This window comes from Podarcis erhardii, assembly GCF_964252035.2.
Source record: "Podarcis erhardii genome assembly, chromosome: 2".
Taxonomy (NCBI): domain Eukaryota; kingdom Metazoa; phylum Chordata; class Lepidosauria; order Squamata; family Lacertidae; genus Podarcis; species Podarcis erhardii.
Genome location: NC_138498.1, coordinates 84,065,565 through 84,082,780, shown reverse-complemented (window position 1 = coordinate 84,082,780; position 17,216 = coordinate 84,065,565). Strand labels below are relative to the sequence as shown.

The 17,216-nt window shown below is 40.2% G+C and overlaps 1 protein-coding gene and 1 long non-coding RNA gene across 7 annotated transcripts in view; both read left to right on the top strand.

Annotated features, from left to right (window-relative positions):
- Positions 1–17,216, top strand: part of ARHGEF3 (Rho guanine nucleotide exchange factor 3) — a 103,586-nt gene that overhangs the window by 15,207 nt on the left and 71,163 nt on the right. For 4 of the 6 annotated variants that reach the window (XM_081848885.1, XM_081848881.1, XM_081848883.1 and 1 more), the window contains one exon: positions 8,600–8,666. The exons of 1 other annotated variant lie outside the window; for it this stretch is intronic. In XM_081848885.1, coding sequence (XP_081705011.1) covers positions 8,600–8,666 — 67 coding nt within the window. Of the gene's footprint in view, positions 1–7,032; positions 7,050–8,599; positions 8,667–17,216 lie in introns of those variants that run through there. One more of the 6 variants, XM_081848886.1, reaches the window with a different exon arrangement.
- On the top strand, positions 3,663–6,638 carry LOC309334549. Its single transcript, XR_014153160.1, has 3 exons — positions 3,663–3,925; positions 4,578–4,619; positions 6,583–6,638. It is a non-coding gene; the product is annotated as an uncharacterized lncRNA (long non-coding RNA).

Sequence of the window (17,216 nt, the reverse complement as noted above, 5' to 3'; positions counted from 1 at the left end):
TCTATTTGTGCATCTGGTTCTTCCTAAGTATAGAACCTTACATTTGTCCCTATTCTAAACAAACAGATTTTTTTGATTAAGCTGTTCTTGCACAGTGTGTTCAGATGTGAAACATTTCTTCAAGGGAGACCATTCTTATCTGGTTCCTGTGTAAAGTGGTGCTGTTCTACATTCTTTCTATAATGGGAATTTAACAACACTGAACAGCAGGGGGCAGACTTCACCAAGAATAGCTCTTTGTTTTTCTCCTATCATTTCAACAATTGCCATAAAGGTGGATTAATGTTTTGTATGGGCTTTATTTTCATCTTAAATTAAAACTGTATCTCAGAAAACACAACTTCATTGATAAACAGTATATTTGTATATTTGCTTAATTAAACATTTATATGAATTTGTCCAAGATGTTTGCTATTGGTTCACTGGGTGAACTCCCGTTGCTTGGTCTCTGCTCCTGCCAACCTAGCAGTTCGAAAGCACGTCAAAGTGCAAGTAGATAAATAGGTACCGCTCCGGCAGGAAGGTAAACAGCGTTTCCGTGCGCTGCTCTGGTTTGCCAGAAGCGGCTTAGTCATGCTGGCCACATGACCCGGAAGCTATACGCCGGCTTCCTCGGCCAGTAAAGCGAGATGAGCGCCGCAACCCCAGAGTCGGCCACGACTGGAGCTAATGGTCAGGGTCCCTTTTCCTCTACCCTATTTTTAAGGTGTACACTTTTATGTATTTATGTGTTAAGGGGCAACTAAGTGATTTTGTATGTATACCCAGAGTTCATGCTTCCCTTGCTTAGTACTATCTAAGGAGGCCTGACTATATTTACTTGTTTTCTAATAAATATTGAAAGATGGCTTCTCATCTTCAGCAGCATATTTCCTTTATTCTTCCCCTGGGGTATTTAGGGGAGTCATTTAAACTTTAGCATGGATGTAGTAATTTCTTTGGTCGCTTATGGGTATTAAGTGCTAATTTTCAGATGATGTGATAGTGACAGCAATAGACATTTTATATCAAATAAATGTCCATTTGGGTGGTCTGTTATAGCATTCTGTGAAGCCAAAAGTATGATGATCTTCGTCCAATGAATAAATATTCAGTTTTTGCTTGACACTGATACTCTGCAGTGAATATTATTCTTGTATCTTGCATCCTGATTCTGAACACATTTACTTGTAAGTGAAACTCTTGGATTCCAATCAAGCTTAACCTCCTGTGTTTAGGATTATAGCTTCAGTGCACTAGACAGGCATCCTCCACTTACACGCATTGCATTTGCTTGCAACAGTGTTAGTGTGCATTGCCATGAAATAAATATATAATTTGAACCAGGAAATGGTAGAGAAACAGCGCAAAAAGAGTGGTAGAGAGCTGAAGAGCAGGGGGGCGGGCGGGGGGGCGCCACCCCTCACTCATTCACCCTCCTTGGCTTCCTTCTTCCTGGCCAGCAAAGCCATTGCATGGGGTGTGGGGGCGGTGCTCCATGTCTCAGCCTGCCTGCCTGCCCTTTGTTCATTCGTTCATGTCAGTTTTGTTCCTGGGGCAGGACTTGAGAGTCCCTCTGCCTTTTGATCATCATCACCCTCTTCCTTCCCACCCCACAATCAGGCAGTAATTTTATTGGGGTGGGGGAGAAACTAAGTAAAATTAAGTTGTATCCAGCAACTTCCTTTTTTAAAAAAATCATTTTTATTTGGTTTTACAAATACAAAGTTGTAGAAAAGAATCCAAATATATATCCATGTACAGAGATTCCTCCGAATCCCAGGACTTCCCTTCATCCCCTCCATCGGGTCCAATTTTAAACATTTAATACAGCATATTCTTTGATTTTCCAACTTTTATATTATCCATGGTAATTGTTACACTACAAGTGAAATCAAAATCCTGCTAATGTTTCCCATTCTTTTATAAAGTTTTTATCCTCTTGGTTTCTGAGTTTTCCAGTCAGTTTTGCCATCTTGGCATAGTCCATCAGCTTGGTTTGCCACTCCTCTCTAGTAGGAACTTTGTCTTCTTTCCATTTCTGGGCTTGGGTGGGATGAACGGGATCTGCCAAGAAAGAGACGCTTCCCAGTCTCTCTCAACAACACCCTCCTCCCCACTTTTCACGTATGTGCATGGAGTCCACAAATGTAATCCCAGTGTAATTGAGCAATGCCTGTATTTCATTTGTTTATCAAAGAGTTATTTTGTTTATGAATGAATGACACTGCACAAAATGCAACTCGACCAGCTCAGGGCTGAGCTGATAGCATAGAATCGCACTATGTAAAATGGCAAGTTTTTTTAAAAGATTGGTTGAAGAATTCTGGAAAGTTCACTACATGCATACATTTGCAATAAAACAGAAATTCCTGGGCACTCTGTGTTTCCAAGATAAGCAGAATTAAAACTGATTCATGATATGCATGCTAGTTTGTGTTCCTGTCACTGCTAGTTATTGATAATAGTACGGTGCTAGGTTTCCCGTTATAGTAAACTCTACAGAGTGAACTGTGTAAATTATGCTGGATTCTGTTCCTCCCCTCATCATCCACTGTCAAATTCATATTCTTTGTTTACTTTCCTTCTACTGCATGACTCAGATTTTAACAACCAAGCGCAAGTGAAAACATTGTTCTTTCATGTTCACATTCTGGATTATATTTTTGAGAGAAGGCGAACTTGCTTTAATGTCTGCAAAACAAATTGTCCTCTAAACTGAATGTTTGTTTTCAAAAGCACGATCCTTTTTCCATTTTAAGATGGAAGAAAGCAAGTTATTAAAAAACAAAAATAAAGATCTCTGATCTCCTGCTTGCTCCTGACTGTGTATATTTTAAAGAGAAATACTACATGGCTAGCTGTTCAGTGTTAGGAAGGGTGAGCAAAGAAAAACGGGAATGTATTTAAATGTATAGCTAAAAACGGGAGAAGTCACAGGAAAAACATAGGAGGAAAGACATAGTATGGGGTGTGTGTGTGTGTGTTTACATGTGCACGTGCATGATGGGGATAGTGAAAACATGGATGAAAAATACAAAATAAACCACCATGTAATTTCAAACATGCTCTGGCATAAATAGCAGCAAATGGTTACGTCTGATGTAAATAGTTTCCACATGTTACAAGGAATTATCTAATGTTGGGTTTTGCAGACTTGTGAGCTACTGCTACACTGTAGAAATACAAGTAAGTCATTGTGCTTTAATCGGTTTTGGAGTGATTGTATCAACTCTGTGTTTTAGTCTGAACACTTTTCATTCTAGGAAAACTAGAACACTAGACATTTTTCTTTGCTCTAAAGCAACTGTGGGGGTGGTAAATTGGTTTGAGGCTACTCTGCTGAGTGGAGGTTGACTTCACCTGCTGCATAGTTTCCTCCCTGCCCTCAGCAGCTTTTAGCTGTGGTGGGAGGTGTGTGTGTATGTGATATATATAGATAGATAGATAGGTAGATTGGTAGATAGATAGGTGTAGATATATAGATACATATTCCATTAGTGCAGAGGGAAGGCTTTCCTGCAGTGGCGTAGCGTGGGGGGTGCAGGGGGGGCCGGCTGCACCGGGCGCAACATCTGGGGGTTAGGATTAGGGGGCGCAAATCCACGGGTTAGGGGACGCAAATTACTTGCCTTGCCCCGGGTGCTGACAACCCACGCTACGCCACTGCTTTCCTGCACCCCAGCACTGTGGTCCCAATCCAGTTTGGGCCTGTCTATAACTGCTTTTGTGCTCAGAAAGAAGTCGTCCAGATCCCCCATGTCACATTTTGTTTGGTTGTCATTGGGGAAGTATGTACGCATTACTGTTTACTTCAGCTCCACTGCGCTCCCACCACGCGTGTTTGACATTAATCACAATCCATACTTATCCTGTAGCTTCTTGAGAAAGACGCCTCAAATCAGCTGCCATCCGATTGGAAAATTCAAGTCGTGGTTAAGCTGAGGTATGTACAGTTGAGATAGCCATTGCACATGCACATGTGACATCTTCCTTGCGCAGGAGTAGTGCAGCATTTGCAGGTGCAGGGAAACCCATCAGGCAATGTGCATCAGGTGAAGATACCCCCATCCTATGTCTAGTGTGTATGGCAAGTACAAATGTGACTTGAAACACCCTGCTGCATTTCAAACTAATGTGTACATACTCTGAATATGATTATCTGGGCTGTGTCATTTTACAGAGCTGGTGTGGAGTTTGTGGGACTGAATGCTCCTCCTGACAAAACAATTAAAATAAAATAAAAATCCCTCCGTATAGAAAACTACCATACCTGGGAGAAAGGACTTAATAGAGCTGTCTTTCCGACTTGCTAGTTTTTTTATGTGGTTTCTTTTTCTTTTTTCTTTGTTTGCATGGAGAAGCATTAATAAATGTCCTTCCACACCCCCTCCCCCAATCTAATATACTCTAGGGCAGGGGTGGGGAACCTGTGGGCCTTCAGATGTTGCTGAACTACATCTCCCATCATTCTTGACTATTGACTATAAGGTATGAAAATAACATGTTTCAGAAAATAACATGTTCAGAAAATAACATGTTCAGAAAATATCATGCAATGTAGATTTCGATGAGGCTTGTGTGTGTTCTTCTCTTAGCTGACATTCTGAATGAAGAAGCTTCCCAGGGAATTTCATCAGGTATTACTCGGGTGTATTCAGTAGCTTTCTCTGTAGAAATTGCCATGACAACACTGATGCAAGAAATATTCCTACAGGAACCCAGCTGTGACAACCAATAGCTTGAAAACATTTTTGTTTTGTTAGATCTTTCATTAGGTTAATAAAATGACCCTGCAGAGATAATGGGGCAAGTATTCATAGTGTCTGTTTTACCAGGAAATGAAAATTAAATGTATATGCAGAATATTTTGCCAGAAAACTCTTGAGTGAAATCTAAGCCTAAACATTAGTTTTTAAATCCAGTATTAAGAAAACATTACAAAGAAAAATACCAGGCTCTAGGTAAGCCGTACCGCCTAAGTATCTGAAATGGCTAGGCTATTTGGATTAACTCTGTGATAGTAAAAATTAGAGCTATTTTCCTTGCTTAGCACTGGCATGAAGGTGAAAGGCAGTACAGGTGGCCCTCATAATGCAGGGTAGGCACCACACAGTTGGAGCTTAAAGTGGGCTCAGCTAAGAGGTCCGTTTTTGGTAATTGTTGAATGATCAGATTGGAAAAATGAGTGGAGAAATGAACTAGTTGTTTCTTCCTGTTCAGCACAGGTCTCTGAATGTCAGAGTGAATACAGACTGATTCTACCCATCCCTTTTGCCTGCTGTTGTTTTTTTGCCTGCTGATATCAAAACTTTCACAGGTGTTGTCTGTCCTGACTAGAATTTAATGTCCCCAAACTTCTTGGACAAAGATTCCCAAAGTGAGGTGGACAGCTCCTAGTACCAGTAAATTAATGCTTTGCCAAACTTCCCTGTTGGTGCAAGACTGAGCCCTGAATCAATGTCAGTTTCAGAAGGAGGCTGAGTTTAAGTCAGAGGGGAGATTCATTCCTGGTATTGGTGGTTAACCTTGGTAAAACAGAGCTACCTTTTATGGATTGGATAATCAGAATATGAGTGTATGGCGCTGAAGGATGATCAAGGTCAGGAAGTCCCTGGGCCTGACAGCAGCATAGCTAGCTGCTCGGGTGTCCGGGGTTGCGCAAATGCCCTGCACTCAGGGGTGGGACAAGCCAATGCAGAGCACATTGCATGGAACCTCCATGGAGTCCGCAAGCCCCACATTGCTGTTTTGGGCAGCACGGAGCCTGCAGGTGCCCGAGCCACCGCGTCACTCCCCAGGAGAGACGTGTGGCTTGGGCGTGCTGCTGGCCAGGCCCGTGGTCACCTCCCTCAGTGATGACACCCGGGGCAGCCTGCACCCACCACACACCCCTTCCTGCGCCACCAGGGCCTGATTGCCTGCCGGATGGATTTGATCTTCTCAGTATCCCATTAGATACTGTATTCATCTTTTGTGTGTGTGCGCGCGCTACTAATAACTATGAGTCACTTCAAATCCAGGGTGACTCAAGAACACAGAGTGTACTGATTATGATTTCCATGCCCACCCCCACCTGTGTACCCATCCACTGATTAAGATAATTCAGTTGGACTTTATCCCCCCCCCCCCGTAAAACCTCAATGTCATGTTTTTTGTTTCAAAACAAAATAAAATCCACATAATTCTATGAAATTGACATTCTTGGTAATATGATTGTTCTATCTCTCTTGAATGGAAGCACTTAAATTGCTTTTAGATAGTAGATCTAAATGATGTGTAATTCTTCCCTCCTCCACATAGCCAAGTGCAAGGTGTTGCAAACTACAAGATCAGTTTGACTCATAGTCATTTGGAAACTATGAGATGACTCTAGTGTGTTCCTAAACTAGCCAACAAATCGTGCCTTTCGGGATACTCTCACTAGATGTGCACTTGACTAGGTTACCAAGTCTGCATGTGCCCATAATTGCACAATATACACTAATATGAATGCCAGAATTATGACAATAAATAAACCAGAAGTGTGGTCAAAGTATGTATTCGTTCAGATCCTTTTTTATCTGTTTCCTAAAACAGTAAATCTGATTATTTTCTTTACAGAATGTGCCAAATTAAAAGAAAGTTTGACAGGTTGTTTTAGGTCAAGTTTACATTGCAAAAGTGCATGGTCGGCTCTTGGGAGTTGTCTAAGGAAAAGGAGTGCTAGATGCTGGTAATTCTAGAAGTTAATTGGAGTTGTGTCCTCTTGATTCATGCTGATAACAAGAGAATTGGCTGTGGTAGGAAAACAAGCCCCCCAAGTATAAGTGTTTCTTTTTCCTCCACATGTAATAGACCACAATAAGTTAATCATTCCCTGCCCCCGCCCCTCCAGCCCAGTGGGACACAGGTTGATTTCACAGGCTTCAACACTTTGTTAATTAGTAATTGTAGTCTGTCAATGTGGTGTTAAGATTGTTTCCATTTCCTGTGAAGGCGGTTTAGACAGTGCAAACACAGTAACAGCAGAAGACAACCATCTCATGATCTGTGAAGTGGTTTGCTCTGACTGAAACATCAAAGGAAATGTAGTGTGTTAAAACTGGCAAAAATAGAAATCAGAGTAGTAAGACTGATCTCTAGAAATATATCTCTGGCTATTTCCATATAGCCTAGAAAACGTAGCTTGCATATTTTTTTCAGGCTTAATTAGTTCGTGAAGATAACCTATAAACAATTACATGTCCCACTGAAAAACCAAGCTTTTGATTCAGATGTTTGGAAGAATGCACAGCTCAATTTCATATGTGCAGGGTCCAGATGGCCTATTTCCTTTCCATTCCATCCTCCAAGTACAGTCATACCTTGGAAGTCGAACAGAAACGTTTGGAAACCAAAGCGTGGCTTCTGATTGGCTGAAGGAAGCTCCTGCAGCCAATTGGAAGCCGTGAAAGCCCTGTCGGACATTCGGCTTCCAAAAATAGTTCACAAACCAGAGCAGTCACTTCCGGGTTTGCAGCATTCGGGAGCCAAAACGTTTGAGAACTAAGCTGTTTGAAAACCAAAAGACGACTGTATTTAATTTCTTTGAAGTAGAATTCTTGCAATTTTAAACCACTGGTATTCAGAGGTATACAGTGGAGATAGAACATAGCCATCATGGCTAGCAGCCATTGGTAGCCTACACATTCATATTAAACCATTTTACCGTAATGAAAAGGAAATATCTCAGAAGTACAGTTAGTTAAAAGAAGGTAATAGGAGCCAAAAGAGGTCATGTAAGAGAGGACTGGTTCTGTTGCTAAACCATTGTTCAGTGAGCTTTGGAAAGCCTCTGACTTGCACACATACCCTTCCTTCTTCAATGTGGCTGCGAGAAAGAGTTTGGAACGTTTCCACCTCCATCCAGCCCAGACACTGAGATCTAGCTCCGAGGGCCTTCTGGTGATTCCTTCATTATGAGAGTTGAGGTTACAGGGAACCATGCAGAGGACCTTTTTGGTAGTTGTGCCCTCCCTGTGGAACGCCCTCAGATGTCAAACAGATAAACAGCTATGTGATTTTTAAAAGACATTTGAAGGCAGCCCCATTCAGGGAAGTTTTTAATGTTTGATGTTTTATCGTGTTTTTACTATTTTTGTTGGGAGCTGCCCAGAGAGGCTGGGGCAACCCAGTCAAATGGGTGGCAAGCAAGCAAGCAAGCAAACAAACAAATCCCTTTCTGCTTTAGATTACCTACAGATTACTGTGTTGTCTGATTCTGTACAAATGTGATCAATCATAAATATGGTTAGTTAAAACAATCCAACTTCAAACCGTAGTTAATAATAATAATAATTTTTAATTTATTTTATTTCTACCCCACCCACCTGAACTTGGCTTGTTTCAACTAATTGAGGTTAATCTTAATCACACTTTGACCTGATTTGGATGACACAGGATGCTGCAGCTACTCTAAAACAGAAGTGGAAGCTTTTGATATATTCATTCTTATAATGCTAAACCAAGGTTTAGTGTTCCATTGCAAATCATGCCTGGGGAAAAGCACTGAGGTGTTGTTCTCCAGTCCATTTTGATAAGGGACTCTTGACAGCTAAAAATGCAGGAAACAAATGTTTTCTTTTGTTTCACCTTGCAGGCCTAAACAGCAGCAGCAGAACAACTTTTCCTTGTTTACTTCCACCAAAGGCTGGAATTTCAGAGGGGTAAGGGATTTTGTTTTAGATGATTGATTTGTGTTTGTATTTTCCTTTCTTACACTTGTGTTTGTATTTTCCTTTCTTACACTCTTATTTCCACCCACCAGAGTGTAATTTACAATGCAAACTGAGGTATAATGAAGTAATTAATATTATGCAGAGTCAGACCTTTAAAGGCCCCTGAAGATACAACTTAAGAAACAATTGCTTAACTTGTACTTTTGTCAGGGAGCCAATAAATTATTGTGTACTGTATGGAATTTTCATAAGAGGTTATATTTACGCTGGCAGAATTGTTTTAATGTAATCAAATTCTCAGAGAATAAAGGAATTTATCATCTTCTGTAGGCACTCTTGGTCTACATGAATTATCTAGACCCATTCCAATCAGGGTTCAGCCTTGACCATTGGTCCTAGCTTGACTTGGTCACTTTGATGGATGACCTTTATTGAGAGCAGGACAATAGGATGCAACTTTGCTCCTGCTTCTCTGTCTCCTTACAGCTTTCAATACCATTGGCCATGGTATCTCATTGACTGGTTCAATGGGATGAGAATTGGGGAAACTATGCTACATCAGTTCCTGTCCTTGTGGCAGAATCCAGAGAGCAGCATTGGGAGATGTCCTATTTTATGCCAGACATTATTTGATATCTATATGAAGCTGTTGGGAGTGTTCATTAGGCGATGTCCGTAACATCTGAATTGGGAGAGGTTGTGCTATGCCCTGGACCAGTGTATGGATGGTGGCAAGTAAGCTTCAACTGAATCCTGGCAAGACAGAGGTACTGTCAGTGGTTCCCATATCCATGAAATTGGCCAATTGCCTGTCCTGGGTAGGAATGCATCTTGAAGGAGTAGGAACACAGGCTGGGGATGCTTCTATATCCAGCTTCGTTGCTGGAAGCCCAGCTAGCCTCAATGGCTAGGAGTGTTTTCTGTCAACTTCAGACTGGGATAATTTGTCCACAGTAGTTTAGGCACTGGTGATTTCAAGATTGGATTACTGCAACACACTCTATGTGGGGATTTCCTTGTTCTGGATCTGGAAACTGCCATTAGTTCAGAGTGCTACTGGATCACAGCTGACAGGGGTGTTAAAATATCTGCAAGGGTTGCCAGTTTGTTGCCAGACCAAATTCAAGGTTTTACTATTAGTATAAAAAGCCCCCAACAGTTTGGGACCACTTTATTTGGAAGCATTGCTTCACTCAAAATATGTCCACTTGACCCCTTTGATCTGAGGAACTGGCATTTTTACAAGTGCTACATAATGTTTTTTCCACACTTGCAAGGAAATGATCCTTCAGTGTGGTAGGACATACTTTGGAACTCTGCCCATTGACATTTGACAGGCACCTTTGCTGTATTGTTTTCCGTGCCTGCTAAAACCATTTTTGTTTTGGTATGAGCACCCAGACATCTAATTTTGATACGTATTTTAATATGTTATTTTATTTTATTCTGTATATTTTTATAGTTGCTGCTTTTACTCATATTTTAAAATTATTAGGTCAACTTGTTTTTATCATTTGATTTTATCTATATTTTAAACATATATTTTATAATATTGTATGTAAACTGCTTAGAAGTTTTGATGATTAATCACCGCATAAACCTTGTTAAATAAAATAAAGAAATATTCATCTATGCTTTTTTTTTATTCCACAGGTGTTGAATGACACCTAAACACATCTAACAAAGCAAAATACAATTGACAATTTATATGCCCCATTGAGATATGTTGCCCAAAGATAAAATGTTAGTAAAGGACTACTTTAGCATTCAATATATTCATGCCAGGTGTTTGCTGTTTATTGTGTAAGGCTGTATGCAATTTTGAAAGTACCAGAATATGCTTTTTCTACAGAATTAAATTGTCAACCTTTTAAAATATTTCTACAAAGCCATATTTTTTTGCATGCTAAAGATTCTGATTGTCTTTAAGAATTTTTTTTTTTGTAATAAACCTGATTTTCAGTTGCCTTACCTTATGAAGCAGAGATATAAACACGCCTTTTATCCACAGGCCCTTCATAACTCTCCTTGTATAAGCTAGCAGTCAAGCTATGAAGCTATGGTTAACAGCTTTGGAACAAGCCAAGATATTAAACCATGGTTTAAAGTTGGTTTAATAACCTGGCTAACCATGGTTGCTCAGCTTGTTTACTCTCTTATGTGAACAGAGGGTGTGTCTGCAGGCAAAAGGGTTGTTCATACCTTTGAAGCAAAAGATATGATCATCTAAAACATCTGTATGGATATGCTACAAAAGAAATATTATTTCTGCAGTGATATACTGTAGAGTGGTTGTGTTGTAATTTCCAGTTCCCTAGATTGGGCAAAATCCAACATTGTGCAAGTAGACTTCTGTTTACACAGTGGGATTTCCCCTTCCCTTCCTCTCCTCCTCCATGCGGTCCCCTCAATCTGCTCTGGAAATTTTCCTAATTCTTCGGAACAGATTTTCGGAGCACGTTTGGCTGCAGTGGTGAAGAGAGGAAGGGGAAATTCTGTTGTGAAGATGGAACTCCATTCTATTTGTGCACAAACACCATAAAACCCATCATTTTGAAATGTTCCTGACTCTTTAGGAAAAGTTTGGAACAAAACAAAAAACCATTCATCAGTAATGCAGCTCACCTGCTTGGATTTGACTTGGTGTAGTGAGATCTGTGTAATAACCTGACAGCCAACTTTCTGTCAACAGTGCTACCACATTTGGCACCAACATTCCTTTTAGTTTTTTGTACACATTATTCTCTTTCTGTTTTATGGAAATTCATAAATCTTTCATCCAGCTGCAGAGAATTGATTATAGATCCCGTAGGTATGGGTAAAGTGAGGACAACTAAAATAAACTGGACTATTAAATGAGTCAAGTTCTTACTTGTTTAAAGAAAGTAAAAGAGGTTAGTTTTTACTGGTGACAGCACAAGGAGTTTGCTCACTGCACTTTAGTAACAAAACAACGAGTCTTTTTATGGTGTGTTGTAGCCCCAGGCCCAGGGGCTAGATGTGGTCTTCTCTATCTGACCCTCGGAACTCTTTGCAACCCAAGTACTTTTGCCTGGTTGGTATGTCATTGAACTCTCGTAAAACCTTTTGCCCATCTGGATGGAGGATAGAGTGGGTGTAAAAACAAGCCTACAGTTTAAATGCAAGTGAGAGGAGTTTGACAACAGCTGGGGTGTGAAGGGTGCTAGATGTTCCCTGGGGCAAAGGAAGATGAGTCATTTCAGCTGTAAACTGTCACAGGGTTCTTCCATCGTCCTGGTAGAAATCCTAAACTTTATCCTGCAGATTTGAGTAACTTGAGAGCTACGTCCCTGGCCTGCTCAGCCATGATAGAGTGACCAGTGCCCTTTGTTACAGGAGTTATCCCTAGGACAGTGACCCCAGGGGGTGGCAGAAATACTTGCACTGGCAGAAAGTTCATGCTATGTTGGATTCAAACATTTAGCCATTTATTCACTTTATGGATTTCAAAACACCTTGAGTATGCCATCATTGGATTTTCGCCATATGTGAAGCATTAGATGAATTGATACTTGTTTTCAGTTATTTAATCTGTCACAAAGAGAGATATTTGAAGATTGCTTCATCTTTGAACATCTATTCTACCTTTATTCCCTAGATTTAGGAAAAGGTACTACTGTTAAGAGATTTTTAAAAATATTGCAGAGTTTATTTTTGCAATAGATATTTTCTGTCTTGAATGTATTGATGTTAGTGTTGGCTAGTGACAATGTAGGATGATCCGGTCAGTTTAACCTCTTCAGCCTGGACTTGTTTTTCTGGGGTCCCCACTTTCTGGGGTCCCCCTCCAAAGATGCTTTGCTTCTATTTTTGTATCAGATTAATAGTTTAGTAGCGAATTGTGTGAATGTTGCAGAAAATTTATTTATTGATTTCACTAAACCCTGTGATAAAGTGACCCAAGATGTTTTGCTTAGCCAATTGGATAAATGTGAGGTAGATGATAATATCAGGTAGATTCAAATAGTAACTATTACTTATTTAATTTATGTATGGCCCTTCATCTGAAGGTCACATTGCGGTTTATAATATATAAATACAAAATGAAAACACAAAATAAATAACATAATAACAGGGGGGAAACAATAGCAACTACAGTACTCAAGTACAGTAGATTCTTGTAGACCAGTAGCTCTAACTTCTGTGTCCACCCTGAAACCATTCACAAGCTAATGTGGCTGGATCTTTAATTATAAGTACTAATGACATTTAAGTAAGTTTTTTTTTAAAAAAAATCAAAACTTTCAAGATTTTAATTGGTTTGTATTTTTGCAGTTCGCTGAAGACTGGATGTACTTTATTGAAGCAGGGTTTTATTTTATATCCCTCTCCTCCTCTTTCATTTCCTTTCTAGTGTTTTGGGCTGTTTTGCAGAAGCATTTATTTAAGTTGCAGATGTGGCCACCTCTGTTGAAGGAGTAATAATTTTACCAGGTTATTGACAAAAAAATCTGCATGAGCTGAAGGCCAACTTTGGATTCCCATTGATTTGTTAAACAAATTTATTTTTAGATAGCTTACTTCCTAAATGTTGTTGAAGTCCCCACTCTAAGATAGTATTTACACAAAAAAGTCCTACATTTATCATTGTGTGGATGACTGGCTGGTGGCGCTGTGTCTAAACCACCAAGCCTCTTGGGCTTGCTGACTGTAAGGTCAGCGCGCCAGGGTAAGTTCCTGTTGCTTTGTCCCAGCTCCTGCCAACCTAGCAGTTCACAAACATACCAGCGCAAGTAGATAAATAGGTACCACTATGGCAGGAAAGTAAACAGTGTTTCCATGGTTTAGTCATGCTGGCTGCTCGAAAAGCTGTCTGCGGACAAACACCAGCTCCCTTAGCCTGAAAGCGGAGATGAGCACCCCACCTCATAGTTGAATTTGACTGGACTTAACTGTCCAGGGGTCCTTCCCCATTACCCATGAGTATGGTTCGTAAAATACTTTATTCAACCTAAACAGCCACATATGTCTCCTGCAGAAACTTCTTTATCTGAAAAAAATAATATTTGAATAAGCCTTAATGTACCTATATATATCCTCCATTAATAAGCTATAACTTCAAAGCTGATAAGTTGGATCCTAAGCAGTAGGAGATGGGTCATGATTGATTGATTGATTGATTTGGCATAATAGCAGAGAGCCAGGTCTGAGGGAGCCATAGGATATGGCATAAGTACACTTCTCTCCCCTGATCTGCCTCTTGGTGCTGCTTCATTTTGGCCTCTCTGTGGTTGTGTAGTATTCCATTGGCATAGCAATGATTTTATACTGGCATATTTTTAGTAGCAGAGGTGCAGCTCAGTGCATGCTGGTGAGATGATGTCTGCCAAATCCTAAAGCTCCTCAGCTTGCATATCAACCTAAATCACATTTGCAGAGTGTTTGTCAGGTTGGTTGTAGCACATGGGTGACACTTAACACTGTCTTTTGCCGTTAGTAATTTTGTCCTTCATGTGAGCTGCATGCATTCTGTTGAAGGATCCTAAATGTTTTTACACATTACTGGTTTTGTTTATACGAACAGACCACTGGAACTATTGTTAACTACAATCAAAAGATTGATTTCTGCTGGAACAAGAGAGTTTATTTTGGCAAGAAGGAAGAGATGCTATCAGAAACTCATTGTGTGGTGTTTGTTTAACAGATGGTTGAAGCCAATTCCAGACAAAATTCAAAAACATTGGTTAATCTATCTGTGTGTGTACTATACATAATGCAGTATATTGTTAATCTCAGTTAAATTCAGTGTTGCCCATAATAAAAAAGTGACAGCTAAGCAACTCCCCTCCCCCCAAATTATTACATTGATTATGTTAAATGCAGTTTTCGGAAAGACTTTGCTGCTTATTTTAGGGAAATCTTATGTTTTCTTGCAATATTTCTTGTTTGTTTGTTAGTTTGTTGTTGTTTTTTAGGTTGATGGATTTACACAGTGACATCAACGTGCACGGTGTTTCACAAAGTATCATCACTTTTAATTTGTATACCGTCTTTCTGTCTTACAATACTCAAGGCGGTTTACAAGCTGAAGAAACAAAGAATGTACACCTTATAACAATCTAATGCAATACAAAAATGTGATAATAAAACATAGCTTTAAAATAAGCAATCTACATCAAATAAAGTAACATTCAACAATCATTAGAATAGTATAGAATAATAATACCAGCATATAAAAATTAAACAGAAACCCACTCTTAAGCAGAATTCAATAGCTAAACGAAATAAATTCTGCTTCTTGATTAATCATGGGTACATTTTTATTTAAACAAAAATGTTGTAATTAATTAATCTAAACCATTTGCAACTGCCAAGTTATTGTGAACCCTTTGACACAATTCTGTCAGAAACCTCTTTATTAAATAGTCCAAATGCAGGACTCAGTAGATGTCACAGACAGTGGCGGAGGAACCCTCTCCGGCACCCAGGGCGGGATTCTGAGGGGCAGGGCGAACTGCCCGGTGGCACATGCATGGCATCCATTCGGACTCTGCATGTGCGGCATCCTGTCCATATGGGCGTCCATACGGGCTGCCGCTTGCCCGGCGTCTGTACGGGCTGCGCGTGTACATACTGACTGCGCACACCCTCGGCCGCTCTACAGCTGGGGGGAGGCAGGGGCCATCTTGTCACCTCCCCAAGTGGCACCTGGGGCAGTTCTCCCCCTCCGCCCCCCACTTAGTACGCCCCTGGTCACAGAATCAGTGCAAAATTATCATACTAACCCCACCTTAAGCACTGCAATGTGTCTTTAAAAGCTTTCTTTATTCAGCCTGCTTTTAATACCTGACAGGATATTCCAAAGCTTGTCTGGGAAGCAGTGAGGCATGATGGAGTAGCAGGGTTGCTTCTGTATCCACAGCCCTGCCCCTCATATGGCTCAAGTAAGAAGCTGGAGGGGATAAAGTGCTATCGCAGCTCCAGGCTGGTAGTGGGGTCAGCTCAGGATCCTGACAGCTCAGCTTCTTCCCTGTCCTCCAGTGCCCTGTTTGGGGGCTTTCCTTGGGCTGCCACTGCTGGGGATTCCACTGGCAGTACTTCCACTTTCCCCAAGGTTAATTTAGTCCAACCCTCTGCAATGCAGGAATCACAGCTAAAGAATCCTTGGCAGATGGCCATGCAACCTTTATTTAAACACCTCCAAGGAAAAGAGCCCTCCGCCTTCCAAGGCCATCTATTCCACTGTTGAAAGCTCTTAGCTTCTGGAAGTTCTTCCTACTGTTAACAGGAATATACAGACTTGCCATCACTGTTCTATGTTATAATGTGCTCCTGCTATGGCCAGTAACTCCAGAGTATAAATGTGGATATTGTAGGTTATAGCATTTCATGTGTGTGTTTTAGGTTCTGTCTACAAAGTGTTATTTAGTTCAGGGATAGCAGATCTTTTTTTTTTTTTCTATGAAGAGATGTTGAGCCCTGTGTGGATGAGGGCCATCTGATTGGATGTACAAAGGATGTACAAAGGAGCAAGACTAATGTTTCTGTACACCACACTATTAAGAAGATAAAGAGACTCCTCATGGATTAGATCAAAGGCCAATCTAGTCCAGCATTCTTATCCCATAGTGGCCAGCTGCAGTATCCATCTCTCACCCGCATTCCCCAGCAGTTGTTGTTCAGAGGTATACTGGTAATGTACAGTTATAGCTCTCTCTCTTTTAACAAAGGAGAAAGCAGTAGTAGAAAGTACTGACAGGTACAAAGATCCTATTTAGGATAGCTTTCATAGCATGCAAAAACAAGATTGCTTTTCAGTGACTCCTCTTATGAACTTCAAGCTTAGGTGCTAATTAAAAACAATTTCAGATGCTGCAGACTTTACAGAATTGTCAGCAAACAGATACTGTTGGACTCTCAACACTCATATCATCCCTGACTTTGGTGCTTCCTGGCTTGGACTGCTAGAAGTTGGAATTTTACAACTTCTGCAGGGCCACAGGTTCTCCATTCCTGGGCTACACATTAAAAGCTAGCTAGGTTTGAGTGCAATTTCCAATGGTATAAATGTTTTTGAATTTAGAATTTTAAGAGCACAATTTCTATCTGCCTTTTACATGAGATGAGTTCTATACTTAAAGTTTTAATGATTAATGGGATTTCAATTTATTATTTTAAAAACCTTTTCAGATAGAAGGCTAAAAATTGTGTATCCAGGGTGTAGCCATCCCTTAGATAGTTCTAGAGTTAATGATCAATTAATCTCCCACCCATTTTGGGGTATGGCAGTAAGTTTTTGGCTAACAATCCTCTTTTCAAATATCCTGTCAGCTATGTATGTACTAAGTAACCGAGGCAAACCACTATGTTATTTTCTCAATCTCTCATTTGCAATATGAGGATAATACATATGACTTTTAAAGGGCTGTGTGGTAGGACTTACTGAGAAAATGTAGGAACATTTGAACACTATATAAGTGTGAAGTATTTTATTTTTACTTAAAAATGAAAAACAAACAAACCTGCATTTACTGTAAGACATGGAAAGTTTTCTGTTATTCCATACTGTACAGTATA